Source organism: Solanum stenotomum, chromosome 5 (assembly GCF_019186545.1).
Source record: "Solanum stenotomum isolate F172 chromosome 5, ASM1918654v1, whole genome shotgun sequence".
NCBI lineage: Eukaryota > Viridiplantae > Streptophyta > Magnoliopsida > Solanales > Solanaceae > Solanum > Solanum stenotomum.
In genome coordinates, this window is record NC_064286.1 from 62,653,069 (window position 1) to 62,668,550 (window position 15,482).

At 29.9% G+C, this 15,482-nt stretch overlaps 3 protein-coding genes across 3 annotated transcripts; 1 reads left to right on the plus strand and 2 right to left on the minus strand.

Annotated features, from left to right (window-relative positions):
* Positions 1 to 737: 737 nt before the first annotated feature.
* LOC125864825 (uncharacterized) lies at positions 738 to 3,467 on the minus strand. Its single transcript, XM_049544910.1, has 6 exons — positions 3,227 to 3,467; positions 1,895 to 1,986; positions 1,673 to 1,751; positions 1,461 to 1,555; positions 1,181 to 1,276; positions 738 to 1,083 (listed from the first exon to the last, which is right to left on the minus strand). Exons 1-6 carry the CDS (start codon positions 3,423 to 3,425, stop codon positions 1,003 to 1,005), a joined length of 642 nt encoding a protein of 213 aa, XP_049400867.1. The 5' UTR covers positions 3,426 to 3,467; the 3' UTR covers positions 738 to 1,002.
* A 5,172-nt stretch (positions 3,468 to 8,639) lies between these two features.
* LOC125864821 (aquaporin TIP1-1) lies at positions 8,640 to 10,263 on the plus strand. Its single transcript, XM_049544904.1, has 2 exons — positions 8,640 to 9,099; positions 9,604 to 10,263. The coding sequence occupies exons 1-2, from the start codon at positions 8,716 to 8,718 to the stop codon at positions 9,964 to 9,966; spliced, it is 747 nt and encodes a 248-aa protein (XP_049400861.1). The 5' UTR covers positions 8,640 to 8,715; the 3' UTR covers positions 9,967 to 10,263.
* Positions 10,264 to 10,951: 688 nt separating this feature from the next.
* On the minus strand, positions 10,952 to 14,749 carry LOC125864818 (alpha carbonic anhydrase 7-like). Its single transcript, XM_049544901.1, has 7 exons — positions 14,627 to 14,749; positions 14,050 to 14,261; positions 12,783 to 12,889; positions 12,566 to 12,674; positions 12,269 to 12,436; positions 12,118 to 12,171; positions 10,952 to 11,209 (listed from the first exon to the last, which is right to left on the minus strand). Exons 1-7 carry the CDS (start codon positions 14,703 to 14,705, stop codon positions 11,129 to 11,131), a joined length of 810 nt encoding a protein of 269 aa, XP_049400858.1. The 5' UTR covers positions 14,706 to 14,749; the 3' UTR covers positions 10,952 to 11,128.
* Between the last annotated feature and the right edge of the window lie 733 nt (positions 14,750 to 15,482).

The following is a 15,482-nucleotide window of genomic DNA, read 5'->3' on the forward strand; positions in this document are numbered from 1 at the left end:
ACTACATATTATGTATCCGGTTTGTTTTACTTTTTCAGGGATTAATGTAATTACAAACTAAATAGGAATAGATTGTAATTTCATAATAAAACTATGTGATTCCTAAAATTTATACTTGCTACTATAGTCCCTGTGGAAAGACGGCAAAAAAATCCAACTATACTTTTATCCTGATTTCTAAAAATAGTTATACCAAACTAGTTATCAATTTTAAAAATTAATATAACAAGTTTTCAAAAACACTTGACCAGAACATCGGAAAAATGAAAAACATAATGTTTTTCTTCCTATCGAACACATATAATATCCATATTGTAATATATAACTCATCTAAGTAAGGATACAATAATCAAACCCCTCCAAATTAATGTTTTCTTAAGGGCGTGTAAGAAAAAAAACGACATAATTTGAGACGGGGGAGTAATTTTTAGACAGATAGTTTATTTGAATAATTTTAAATTGTTAAATAACTTTTTTTTCTTAGGCTAAGATTTCACGGTTTAATGACAGACCATAAAAAATGTCAACTAATTCATTCAACAAGAAATGTATTTGCCTTTTGAAACCTCGTTACTTTTTAAAAGTTCTAAAAGGAGTGACCTTAAAACGGCAAGTTTGTTTGGTAGATAATTATCTTCCCTCCCTACCTTCTTTTGATGTTAATCGGAAACAGACTCGGTAGAGGTAAGGTCCGCACCCCAAACTCCACTTATGAAATTACATCAGGTGCGTTGGGGTTGTCGTCACCTTCTTTTGACATTAACATTAATATACATACACAAATACGACTGGGGAAACTTTTTTTTTACTGGACAAATAATTGACAGAAGAAGCTTTTGGCAAAAATACAATTCACTGGCATAGTTGTCCCCTTACTTGTACATGATTTTCTAGCTTCAAAGGGGATATTTTGAACAACACTTTCAACTATAAAATAAGGTAAAACTATAGTACTGATGAGTGATAGCCAAGCTTCCAAGGCAAACTCTCGGCATGAAGGCCTTACTGGCTAGGAACAGCACTTGCAGCTTCTTCTAAGATTCTTTGGGGTTCGGTGTCAGGTGCAGCAAGCTCACTAGGGGTCTGCAAGAATCACACGTCACATTGAATCGATCAGACATCAAAAACATCTTAACTACACATGTTATATCAAAGAAGAAATGTTGCATGAGTTGCTAACCTTTCCATATATATTGGTCCTAGAAGGGTAAGCGCCTGAAGCTAGCAATAATCTAATAACATTTACATGTTCACCTCTGGCAGCATGATGAAGAGGCTATTCAAAATCAATCAAACACGATTAGTGACAAGATACAGCAACGAGTACCTACACTCAGCTACCATAGAAGTTTGAAGAGCTATTTCCGAACCAAATCCATGTGATGATTGTGTGTTTTTTACTGTTTAGATCCACAACTAAAATCAAAAATAAAATTTTAGTTGAAACATGAAACCCTCACCGTATCACCTTCTACATCAACAGACTCCAACATCCTCTTCACACAATCAGGATCAGGGGCACTGTTGATCAGCAGTTGGGCAATCTCCGTATATCCTGTTAAGGGTCAAATCTTTTTTTATGGAAATGAATTGATACACCAAAAATATCAAAGTAGAGGACAGCAACTATGCCAGTGAAATATCACTATGAACTTGAAAGTGTATGACATACCTCCAGCACAAGCATCATGCAATGGGAGTGCTCCATCTTCATCCTTAGCCTCCAAAGAAGCTCCCCTCTCTAACAATAGCTGGATGGAATTAAAATTGAAGATGTTCGTTATCCTTTTGGTTATAAGATAATTAAGAGATCAAATGATCAATAAAAATGGCAAATTCATGAAATAAATTAGCTACAGAAGCTTTTTTCAATTGAGTATTGCAAGTGACCAACCTGCACGCAAGACAGATGGCCATATAAACATGTTAGATGAAGAGCAGTGTCCCCATCTTCAAGAGGTTGATCAATGCTGCCAGTCAAATTATCTGCACCAGTCCATCAGGTAAGAACCCATGAATATGATGCAAAAATGGAAAACAAGTTATTCAACTTCCACCAAAAAAAATAGCAACTTCAACTCAAATACTGTCCAAATGCCAAGTTAGTTCTCTGGAGAGAGGCAACATAATGATCATTGCAGGCCTATCAAAGTCACTCTATTCTAGACTTAGACTAACGTTGTATAGAATGAGGAGGAGAGCAAGTAAGAATATTATTTCAGATATCAACGTAGTTGCAAGTTTTGGAACCTACAGAACAACAGTCAAATGAGTGTATGAAGTAGGAATTCAAGGCAAACCCCTCAGAATTCTGCTGAACCAAATTGTGCAACCTACTTCACTGTAAAATGAGAACTTATAATAGTTTGGGATGATTCTACATAGCTGGGCAGAAAGGTGAACTCCGAAGGTAAAAAAGAGAGTTATGAAAGATCATATCTCGCAATCTCTCCCTCCCTCACCCTCTCTCTCTCTCTCACACAATTATATGGGCATTGGCCTCTGAATAGTCCAGCTCAATTTCATTCCTACTCCTTTGATCATCCTTGAGATTGAACCAAAATATAGCTCCACAGACCAACCTTATTGCCATGAATCTTTGGCAACAAGGTGATGAGGTATCTTTTGGTACATTCCTTCTTTTAAAAATTATAATCAAATCAAAACTAAGAACCACCTATTTACTCCCAACATAAAGTATCTTTCAAATAATTAACCCCCATTACAGAACTCATCCAAATAGCTCTTGAATCATTATCTATTTATCTTCCACCACACACTACATCACACTCAAAAACCCACATTTATCTTAAAATCAAAAAGGAAATTATCTTTATCACCCCCCCCCCCCACCCCCCAAAAAAAACCCTTACCTGCACTTCCCGTCTCCGCATGTAGCTCAGATTCTCCGAAAATGTTGTCACACCCGTGTTGGAACCTCCTAAAATACACTACAATTGGAACCTCCCACACATCCGTGGACAATTTTGAAGAATCCGAGCAACATAACTCTAACNCCCCCCCCCCCCCCCCCCACCCCTCCAGGCCAAGCACCAAATCACAATCCCTTTCAAGAATTACTAGCACCAATTTACATTTCCCACAATAATAAACATTGAAAAAAAGCTTTAATTTTGAAAGATTCAATAGCCAATCAAGTGTGAATAAAAAAACAAGTAAATAATAAGACCATAAAATACAAATCGATAAAAGCAAAGATAAATACCTAGGGCATGACGGAGGGCGACAAGGTTTCCATTCTCGGCGGCGTCAAAGAGGTTGAGGAGGTGAGGAGGGACGGAATTGGTGTCCTCAAACTCAAATTCCTGTTCGAAAAAAGCTTCTTCTGCTTCCTCTTCTCCATTCCTACCCCTTGGTATAGCCATCTCTCTTCTTTTGCTCAACAAACTGAAAAACCCTAACATGGAATTGGAGAGGGCGCTTAAACCCTACTCTATGAGAAGCATTTACATTTTAGCCACTCTTGTGGCCAATATTTTATATTTTAGCCACAAAATTTAAAAAATATTACAATTATAGCCACAAGGGAACATGGCCGCTCCTTTTTTCTTCTGTTCGGTGTTTAGTACCCACATTGGAGACGAGCTAAATTTGAATTCACGCCGAAAAGTCCTACATTGGGGGTAAATACTCCCTAACAAAGGCAACTCTGTAGTCAGGGAGTACTTGTTGGTTACCGCTCTCTTCTTCTTCTTTATGCTCCGACAAAGAAAATTACTTTCCTCGTCCCGATTTATGTGGTACAATTGGAATTTTCAGAGTCAATCAAGTTTTTGTATGTATCTTTTAAATATTATAATTCGTTAGTTATTGTGATTTATATATATTTTTTATATAGTTCTCAAATATGTACGAATTTATGATCAAAATTTAAGAATTCAAATCTCAAGATTTTAATTATATCACGTAAATTGAGATACAGAGGGTAATCGAGAAGTTGTACTCATGTTCTCTTTGTGGTAATCTATATTGGCTATGTCAATATAAGTTTATAGATGTTGCAAGCAATTGTACCATAGGCTAGTGTCTCCCTCACTTTAGAAAGATGAAAGATCTTTGGTGAGCTCCACACTTTTGCTATTCGTGAGAATAGGAATGGTAAAATCGAACACAATTCTTTTAATTTATTGAAGTTTGGACGAATTATTGAATCGTGACATGTTAATTATTTTTACACTGTTATCTTATCTTTTGTTTCATACATCTGATTAATTTCAACCAATATATTATTATTGGTGTTAATTTTTCTTGTCATTGTTAATTTGTTACTAGTCAACCTTGAACATTCATTTTTTATTATTTTTTTAAAAAAACAATCTTCATTGCTCACACGGTCTACTGTACATACAAGTTAATATGGATCATATGTAATCAATAAAATATTTTTTTAAAAAAAATTATTAAATCATTTTTAGGAATTAAGAAAATTGATAGTCCTTATAAGATAATAATGGTACGTACCACCTAGTAATTAGTAACATTTTGTGATTTAATTAGTACTATTAATGGGATGAGATTTAATTTTAATTTACAACCCATGGTGAGCACGTCTTGATTAAAAGATATATATATATGTTTATTGTAATTAAAAAAAAATATAAGGAAGATATTCACATTTCATCAAATTCAAAAATTTTGCTTATAAGCTTTAACTTTTGATTTTCAAGCCCAATGATGAAAGCAAATGGTGACATTTCAATCTTCATCCTTGAATTGTGTTGACTTTGTTGATCCTTCCATTAAAAATCTTAACGTTAATTTGGTACGAGAGATCAGAGATAATAATTTCAGAATAATATGTAGGATGTTTTATCTTACATTTGGTTAGAGGTATTAGTAAGTCTCGAGATTATTTATCTCACATATATAATAGAATAATTAATTTCATGAAATAACTTTGTTTATCTCATCCTTCGTACCAAACGATCGATAAGTTTATTATTGCCTACTCAATAAGCTAATTTCAAAAACAATCCGATGGGTATATGCTTCTATGTATATAATTTTTTTTTAAAGGTTACGTCTTTGACCTTAATAAACATGTTTATCTTTTCATGTGATATTGTGGTTAGCCTAATTAAATTAGTCAAATTAAAACATATCAACATGAGGATTTGATTGTGACTGCACAATTTATTTTATTTTTTTAATAAGAGAATTAAAGATTCATTACTAATTTGTGATCAATTTTAGATAGGTTTAATTGAAGAAATTTGAAAAACTAGGTTGTGAATTTTAATTAACCTTGATTAACGGATAAGACAAACTGAATCCACTCACTTTGTTCACTTTTACTTGTTCTGTATTTCACAAATGAATTTTCACTTTTACTTGTTACTTTTAACATATAAAAAAAAGACAATTTATTTTTCTTGTTTTACCCCAACATGAATTACTTATTTCCTCTAATCAATTTTTAAACCTAAAACTATATATGCATCAATTAATATGAGTATTGTAATAAAATATATTCATATTAGTCATTGCTTTAGCATGCAAAGTTTAAAGCAGACAAATAAAAATGAACTGAAAGTTCATTAGGATATAATTTTGTTAATATTTCCAAAGTCTAACGTAATTAATTTCATAAGCAAGTTCATTAATTAATAAATATACTATATTGTAGTGGTTTGGGTAGATAATTCAGGATATGCTGAGAATAATCAATTTTATTCCTCTCATAATTGGCCTCCACCACATTTTTTCATATATCATAATAATAAATTTTTAGGTAAATTAAAGGTCACCCTCACTAGGGAATCTCCCAAAGACTTCATATTATATATTAATCATCCTTTATTAATTAATTACATTTCTCAATATTTTTTAAGGAAAAGATCACCCTCATTAGCAATCATTTTGGTTTTAGTAGTCGACCATTGTGGCTCTTTTTTGTATGTGATACCGTCAACATTTAGAGATAATGATAATTAATGTTTTAAATTAAAAGATAGCCATCTTTAATATCGTTTACTTTGGATGTACAGTAATAAAATAATATATTGAGTTTATTTATAATTATTATTACGCCTCAATAATCCCTTTCTATTTAGGATCGATTCTAGGAGTTAAAATCATAAATACAATTGTATTCGGATTTGTTTATGGAAAAAATATTTATAACTTATTTTAATCTCAATTATTAAAATAACTCATTTAATAGTTCACATGATTGCGAATTTTAGATTCTAAATATTTTGCTTGTGGTTATTATTATTAGAACTAGCTTGTTATCTTATTCTTTGGTTTTATTTTTATATGTGTGTTATTTCTCTGTTCTATTTATCGTACTAATTATGTTGATTATTTTCTAAATGATTTCTTCACTACTATGTTGCTTTTTTACTGATTTTGATATGATTTACTTAAATCGTGGGTTTATAAAAAATGATGTCTCTATCTTCACAAGATAGAAATAAGTTTGCGTAGACATCACCCTCCACAACTCCACTTGTAATATATATACTAGATATGTTATTGTTATTATTCTGAACGAAGAAAATGAATTTATCTAGATAATTAGCCATATTTTCAATTGTTAGAAAGAAATCAAGAAAGTCATTTAGGACGAGCTTTGGTTTCTATAATTTCGACAAGGGACTAGGTTTTTTTCCTGATTTCGTATTTGATAAAATTTAGAATTTGTAAAATTGTAAACTGTGCTTAATGTCTTGAAGCTAATATTTTCTCATATATAAAAAAAAAATTTAAAAATATTTTATTTCACTTACGTTTCAAATGAAAGGTTATAATTTTGTTAAATATAATTCAAACATAAACATGTGAAGATTTAATATTAGATGAAAATTGTGATAAATTACATAAAATGATCTTTTATATAACATCTATATATAACAACAAATACTTTTGATTTTTTTATTTTAAGAAATACTATATCATTTTGTAACTAAAACTAAGGCATGATTTTTTGTAACTAAAAATACCACCACTTATGAGAAATATTTATATATTAATATAGATTAGCTTAGTGAAATATATATAAACTATTTTTTTAGAAATATCACAATAATTCAAGTCATTGTTCTTATCAAATATGATGTGTATCATATCTGTTCATCTTATCCATTATTCTCCATATCAAAAAAAATGTGGGTCAGTCTTTATGCAACAAATAATGATCATGAACCTACACTAATTAGAATTAAGAATTAAATGATCTTCTAACAAACTCTTAAGATCAATTACTTATGGTATATATACATACTAATTATAAGCAACATGATTAATATTTACTAAGGCTCTTAACCCAAACAATTATGCCAAAAACATGAGCATGTACACTACTCTATTAGAAATAGAGTTTTTCTCACCGCGAATTAATGAAAAATTATTTCCTTTTTTCGAGTTTTCTAAGAGTATTTAGCTTTTTGCCTCATTTTTAGTGATCAGATAAGTATTCTTTTGGGATAAATATTGGAGGAATAAATAATATATTGTTTATTTAATAGAAAAAAAAAGATAAACTAAATGGGACAAAAAACAAAATTGGATATCATCTTATCAAGTAATGCCACGTGTCAATAATTTGTTCCCCAATATACATGGCTTTGCTGGATGAAAATGATGGCAATTTAAATAACAAATAATATTGAAAAATATAAATTCGAATAGGAATTAATGAAACTCTCAAGTACTCATATTCAATTTTAATTTCAATTCTTTTCTTAAACTTCAGCCAAATATTTGTCCAAATGCCTACTAAATATAGTAATATACCAAACTTCAAATACCACTTGTTAAATGCACATTTTCAATGGTAAACAGAAAAAAAATTCGTGTTTTTACAAAATTATGTATTTTTTCGTCTCAATTTACGTGATACTATTTAACTAAGCACAAACTTAAAAAAATAATCATAAACTTATGGTAAAAAAGTATGCCTTAAAACTTTTGCATGACTATAAATCATGTCATAATTTTTTAAAAAATTAAATGGTTTAATTCCTAAATATTAATTAATATGTTGGATTTTTTTAATTAGAACATACTTAAAAAAAATATCACATAAATTGAAAAAAATGATTAATTACTTTTACCATAATTAAATACTAAAATGAGGTAATACGTATATATAATTTAATCAGAATGACACTACTTCCTTTTATCTCATTTTATGTGCACTCTTTTTTAATCCATTAAAAAAAATGACCACTTTATAACTGTAGTTAGAAACAATTTGACTTTAATAAAATGATTTACAATCATACAATATTTAAGAATATTAAATGTCATAAATTTTAAAAAAAATTCTTTTTTTATAATTGTATCAAATTAAATTNTATATATAATTTAATCAGAATGACACTACTTCCTTTTATCTCATTTTATGTGCACTCTTTTTTAATCCATTAAAAAAAATACACTTTATAACTGTAGTTAGAAACAATTTGACTTTAATAAAATGATTTACAATCACACAATATTTAAGAATATTAAATATCATAAATTTTAAAAAAAAATTCTTTTTTGAAAACTATATCAAATTAAATTATGTCACATAAAATATAACGGAGAGAGTATATAAGAATTTATGTAAAAATTAAATATTCCCCCTCACCCTAAAACAAGTACTATATAAGTAGTTGTTTTAGACCCTTATAACACCATATAATAAACACTAAAAAAAACAAAACTTTTTGATCAAATATTTAACATTCTTGATTTTCCGACGATATGCCGATCAGCCGGATAGCAATCGGAAGGACGGAGGAAGCCACTCACCCCGACGCCTTAAAGGCTGCGTTGGCTGAGTTTATCTCAACCTTGATTTTTGTATTTGCAGGTTCCGGTTCAGGTGTTGCATTCAGTAAGTTGACCGGTGGGGGTGCAAACACCCCCACCGGTCTCATTGCTGCTGCGATTGCCCATGCTTTTGGGCTATTCGTAGCGGTTTCGGTTGGGGCTAACATTTCAGGAGGACATGTTAACCCTGCTGTTACATTTGGTGCTTTTGTTGGTGGTAATATAACACTTTTACGTGGAATTTTGTATTGGATTGCTCAATTACTTGGCTCTGTTGTTGCTTGCTTGCTTCTCAAGTTCACCACGGGTGGCATGGTGAGTTTGTTAAGTATTACGCCCTCGGTCCTATTTTATATGAATTAGTTTGACTTAACACGAAATTATATACACAAAGTAAACACAATACAAAACAGTTTTAATCGGAGGCGTATCTAAGGAGGGTCACCGGGTTCACGTGAATCTATGGTCCCCTCCCGAGATCATATATAGTAGACTAGTAGTGTTATATTTTAAAAAAAATTGAAATATAGATGTTTGAATATATATTAATTTTAGATCTATAATTTTAAAATTTTAACGATTTTCAGTAGTATAAACCTAAATATCTAACCGATTAAATTTATACCATAGATCAACCTTTTATAACAGTGCACCCATCATCTCAAAATCATGGATACGCCTCTGATTTTAATACGCTCCCTAATAAAAGCTTTCTCAATATCAAATCAATATGAGTCAAGTAAAATAAACGTGTATTATATATATATATATATATATATTATATAAATAACATTATTTGACTTTGAAATGATATTGCAGGAGATAGGTGCATTTTCTTTGTCTGATGGAGTTGGTGTAGGCAATGCATTGGTACTTGAAATAGTAATGACATTTGGGCTAGTCTACACGGTGTACGCTACCGCAGTGGATCCAAAGAAGGGTAGTTTGGGAACAATTGCACCAATTGCAATTGGTTTCATTGTTGGAGCCAATATCTTAGTTGGTGGGGCTTTTGATGGGGCCTCAATGAACCCAGCAGTTTCATTTGGGCCAGCAGTTGTGAGTTGGACCTGGAACAACCATTGGATTTATTGGGTTGGGCCTCTTATTGGTGGTGGGCTTGCTGGGCTTATTTATGAGTTCTTTTTCATTAATCAGACCCATGAACCATTGCCCCAATAAGATGAAAATGTAAAATGATGAATTTTAGAATTATATTGTGTGTGATTTCACAATTGCCCTTTGATTTGGGATGAACTTGGTTGTTTGGTGTGAAGTTGTTTGGGTTGGGAGAGGGGGTTGAGGGTAATTATGTAATTGTGTTGGGGTGTGGGTGGGGGTTGATCAGGGTATATATGTAATTGTGTTTGGGGGGGTGGGGGGTGGAGGTGGGTTGGGGGTTGAGGGTATTTATGTAATTGTGTTTGTTCCATGTTACAATTGTCTATTGAAGTTTCTTTAACTATGCATCAATATTTTTTAGTAATTGTTGTAATGTTTATACTAATAGATTAAGGTTAGGGAAAACTATAGAACATACTAATAATTGTATAAAGAGAAAAAAAATGTCTAAAAATGATTTAACTCGCATAATAATATGTAAATGATAATATGAAAAAAGATTATCATTAAAGAAAAAATTATTTGATTGTCGAAAAAAACAAAATTATTCACAAATATGGCTAGTGCCTAATTATCTTCTTCAAAAAGGTCCTTCTCTACAAGCTGTAGCTTGGTTCTACAAAGTGGACACGTGTGACGCTCGGAGGGACAAGCATTCAAAGGCGGATCTAGGATTTGAAGATGTCGAGATTTTATCATCTTAATATAAATGCCAACAAAATGTTCTATGATGACTGAAGGCAATTATCGTTAATTACAAATTGCTCACCAATAGCATGAACAATAATAAAAACACAAGTATATAATAGTCAATGAAGTGGAAAGAGAACTGTGAAGTTTCATGTTTAAATTTCGTCTGGAAGCAAAAAACATTACATACTATCTTCCAATCTATCTAAATCTCAAAGCTAGAGTTATCCTGTGAATAATTGTGTACATGCAAGTTGGTTCAAACACTATCGTCCAAATTATTTAAAATATCATCTGAATTTGGATGTCAAGTTTTTTCGAAACTTAGAGAAGAGTAAAAGGAAAAAAAAAAAAGTCTATATATTATGCATTTTTCTTGCCTTTTTTTTTTTTACACAACAAGCACTTTGCTGATTAAAAGAATAACAACAATCAAGAAAACAAAAATCTTTTGTTACAAAATATTATGAATAGAATAACGGTCTCAAGCAGTACCCTAATCTTTGTTACAAATATTATGAATAGAATAATCTCAACCAGTATCATCTGGTGCCATAAGATAAATTGGTCTCTTGTGTTTTGGTTGCAATGGCCTTCCATTCCTTTCAGCATACTGCATTCAAAATTAGATATAACAATAATTAGAGGCAAAATCAAGATTTTAAAGTTTATAAATTCGTATGATATCTCATTGTAGTCTCAAGTTAATATATAATAACATAACTAATTTTTTTAAAAAAATATTTATATATATTTTAATGTATTTTTTTAATACATATAAATTGTGTCATAAATCCATAAGCCACATTATAGCAAATGAGTCTATCTATTCAAATATTAACAATGAAAGAAGTTCATTTGATAGGATCGATCGGACAACATAGATATTTACGTGTCTGGTACGACATAAGTCATAGAAACAAAGTAATATTTCATGAGAAAGTCCTTTGTTGGTTTTTGGTTATCAGGGAAACAAGAAAATGACTTTTCTCTTTTATGGATTGAAGTCGTTTTTTTTATACATACCATAAGTTTTATTCTTTTTGTCTCAATTTACATGAATGTTATAAAAGTGTAACTTTCAGAATACTTAGTTTTCATCATGAATTTAGGTGTAGATTCTTTAAATATTTTAAAACAAAATTTACTATATATCTAAAAGCTATACGAAAAATATTACTACTACAACTCCACAACAACTAATGATTCAAAATATTTTATAGAAGTTTATAAAATAAAATTATAGTCTATGAAAAAAATATTTGACTCCTTAAATAATGTCTTCACATAAATTGGATGGGGGAGTAATTTCAATTGCTTGCTCAAACATATACTAGACATAATTATCAATTTTTAATCATGATTGGATCTACGTATTACATGCTAGCCATTCAACTGAATTCAATAATTTTAATATTATCCGTGGAAATTGAGTTACATCATACCAATTAGTCAATTACCAAACATACTTAGCATAAATTAATTAAACAAAATCTGTTTATGGAGATTAGGAGAACTTACATCATGAACAGCTTCTCTTAGCATTTTGACTTGAGCTCTTGAAACAGTCCTCACCTAATTTTGATTACAAATTGCATTAAACATATTATTAGTATAAATCTTAGTTGGTAATTAATATGGACTTAATCAATATTAAGTGTTAATTACCTACCTTTTTTTTAATTGTCCAAATGACTCCTTCAGTGCAAGGAGGAACAGTAAGTGAACCCATATATCTATAATATTTTCTACTACCAATCTTGATTTCTCTTGGATCAATCATACCAGCATTTTTCACTTCATCTTTTTTGTCAATCATAGATGATATGTTTCTTATCAACTGCCAATAAAATCACGTAATATTAGTATACTATGCGTATATAGATGACACAGACCTCATTTGTTGTCATTAAGATTAAGATACTTAAACTGAAATATGCATCTGAATATGATAACGTACTAGATTTACCTTGGATAGAAATCGATCAGGTTTACCAATTTTGTAGAGAACTCCAATCACAACAATTTTATTTGTTGCATTTTCATTTAAGTGAACCATGTGCATTTCCATGTCATACCTGTCCCAAAATATAACATTTTAAATAAAAGAAAATGGTATAAAGTACTTCTCCTTGTAATGCGTTTTATTAAATTTTATGTGATGTGAATTTGAATTAATCGCGTACCTTCTGCCGTTGACGGTGTGTTCGGAAGGAGAGTGCCAATGAGCTTGTTGTAGTGGATAATTTGTGCCATTTATTAAAACAGATCCAGCATCACCATGCCATTGTAACTGCACTCATATATACTAACTTCATTATTTTTATGATTTTTAAAAGGTAATTAATTAACAATTTGACTATTAATTAAAAATAAATTGAACAATATATAAGAGTGAAAAGTGAAGAGATTTTTTTTTAATTAACAAAGGTACACTTTAAAATCCTAGTGGTTTAGATCTACTAGCTCCATTATATAATGACAACGTGAAGAAAAGTATATTTTTGTTGAAGAATATTCACGATTACCACTATTTAGCACTTTTTATAACACCCATTTTTTTTAACACTATTATATCTTCCTAAAAATATTTATAGCGGAAACAAATTTAAGATTTAAATTTTAAGATAACGCTCTAAAGTGCAAGTATTGAGTTTTAAAAATATATATATGTATAACATTTGAATTAACAATATTGAATTATGCTGATCTTAAATGAAAAAATTACATAAATACACAACTTAAGATATCATAATTTCTAAAATTTTCTATCATTTAAAAATATACAAAAAATCTCTCTTAGATATATCTCTCCCATTAAGTAATGTGTCATTTACAATGCATCGGACAACCAAGAAATATATCTGAGAGTAATAAAAAATTCGAAATTTTTATAATTGGAGGAACTTTCCAAATATAATGTAATTAGCTCCCAAATAAATAAGATTCTGTACTTTATACGTATTAAATTCAAATATATATATAGGGAAAAGAGACGTCAAAAGTCGAGAAGCATCTTTAAAATTATTGAAGTACGTATAACTTTTCAAAATTCGAATAATAAAATATGATTGGTCCACCATAATTAGAAATTTTAAATTTGGACACTGACTATGCTATCTCTTAAAATTGTTCTATTTTTCCTATGTATAAACACCTCCTAGAAAAATTAATTAGTAGCTGTCAACAGCTAAACCTATATAGTATAAAAATGTGTAATTTCTATAAACAAACAATGTGAAAAGAATATCTATATAATTATCTTGCTTATCAAGTTAATTACAATTAATTATTTTTAATACAAAGTATTTTTCAAGTTGTTTAATATCTAGGTAGAAGTAGCTAGCAACTTCATAATATTGTAATTTCATAAGTAAAATCTGAGATGAGTAAATGTACGTAAACCTTATCTTAATTTTTCTGCGATAGAGATTCGAAAGAATATATACTCACCGAAATGTCATGTCCTCTATTTTTAACAGTAGCATTGCATAGCTTGTAATGTCTTTTATCTGGCTTTTGAATAATTCTAACTCTTTCATGTGACATATCAATAGGAGATTGCATTTCTCCATTATTACAAGCTTCCCATTCTTTCTTCAATTTCCCCCACATTTTTGGACCTTTTTCACTTTTTTCACCATAATCAAACTCCCTCTCATCCTCTAATAAAATCACAAATATCATAAACCAAATATCAATAAATCAAACTATATAATTACAACGACATAATATACATAATTACAAAGAACAGTTCGATGCATTAAGCTCATAGTTGAATATAAGAGAAAATTTTAGCTAGGTTGTTGAATTCCTTTACATTAAGTTTTTTAATTCCGCCACTATAGTCTATAGCTTTGAGCAAGGTACGAGAAAATATCAGATCCCATTGAAATTTATTATATAAAGCCTTAGATCGATTCAATGTTATCTCATAATTTTCTCAGACCTTACTCAAAATGAAAGCTTAATGCATTAGACTGTGTTTTCTTCTTTAATACCGAAAAAATAAAAGTGTTGTAGTACTTACCAACTTCTTGAGCTTTAATAAATGTAGCGGAGAAGAAGATGATGATGAATAAAACAGATAAATATCTTTGTTGCCTCATTATTATTGCTACTTTTTTTCTTTCTTGGAGATGAAGAAAATGTAACAAATTTTAATAAGAAGAGGGTCACCTAGTTGGGGTTTATATAGATGAAAAAAAAAACTATGGTGTAAAATATAATTTCCTATGTGGCTGCCACATGAGACTTTCCTATGACTTTCTTTTTTTCAAATCTTATTGGACAAATTAATTATCAATACCAACGACCATATCACGACAAATTAATAATAAAGAAAAACAACAAGTGGAAAAAGAGAAAAAAATGACAATATTGCTTACGTTTGGGTAGGGCTCAAATCAATAATTCAACTATACTCTTGAGTACATTTAATACTCCGCCTCCGTCCCAATTTATATGATACATTTCATTTTTCGAGAGTCAAATAATTTAAGTTTGACCTGGAATTTATGCATTAAATTTTCAATTTTTTAAAAATAAAATTTATATATTTGTAAACTACGTAAAAAGTACTAAAAGTCACAATAATTGACAATTCAAAATATTTAAAAGATCTATAAAATATTTACAATTGAAGATAAACTTATTTGAATCTCGAAATCTGAAATGTGTCACATAAATTGAGACAAAAGGAGTACTTTAAAGTTTACCATAAGATAAGCACTTTTTACTTTCGTCAAATATTATAATTGATTTTGTTTGTTAAAGTTGAGGAAAACTACGAAAAAAAGATTTAACCAAAAGGTTAGATCGAAAATAGCATAAAATGCACCAAACTCTAGACACTAGAGCAAAAATTTCAAAAAACCTACAACGGC

What these genes read in the sequence shown, in the direction of transcription:
- LOC125864825 (XM_049544910.1), bottom strand. Translation starts at nt 3,425, where the DNA reads ATGTTAGGGTTTTTCAGTTTGTTGAGCAAAAGAAGAGAGATGGCTATA. An exon ending in GCCATCTGTCTTGCGTGCAG is followed by an intron (nt 1,752 to 1,894) that starts GTTGGTCACTTG and finishes AATTCCATCCAG; the next exon opens with CTATTGTTAGAGAGGGGAGC. An exon ending in TTGATGTAGAAGGTGATACG is followed by an intron (nt 1,277 to 1,460) that starts GTGAGGGTTTCA and finishes GATTTTGAATAG; the next exon opens with CCTCTTCATCATGCTGCCAG.
- LOC125864821 (XM_049544904.1), top strand. Translation starts at nt 8,716, where the DNA reads ATGCCGATCAGCCGGATAGCAATCGGAAGGACGGAGGAAGCCACTCAC. An exon ending in AGTTCACCACGGGTGGCATG is followed by an intron (nt 9,100 to 9,603) that starts GTGAGTTTGTTA and finishes ATGATATTGCAG; the next exon opens with GAGATAGGTGCATTTTCTTT.
- LOC125864818 (XM_049544901.1), bottom strand. Translation starts at nt 14,705, where the DNA reads ATGAGGCAACAAAGATATTTATCTGTTTTATTCATCATCATCTTCTTC. An exon ending in CACACCGTCAACGGCAGAAG is followed by an intron (nt 12,675 to 12,782) that starts GTACGCGATTAA and finishes ATTTTGGGACAG; the next exon opens with GTATGACATGGAAATGCACA. An exon ending in CTGATCGATTTCTATCCAAG is followed by an intron (nt 12,437 to 12,565) that starts GTAAATCTAGTA and finishes TTTTATTGGCAG; the next exon opens with TTGATAAGAAACATATCATC.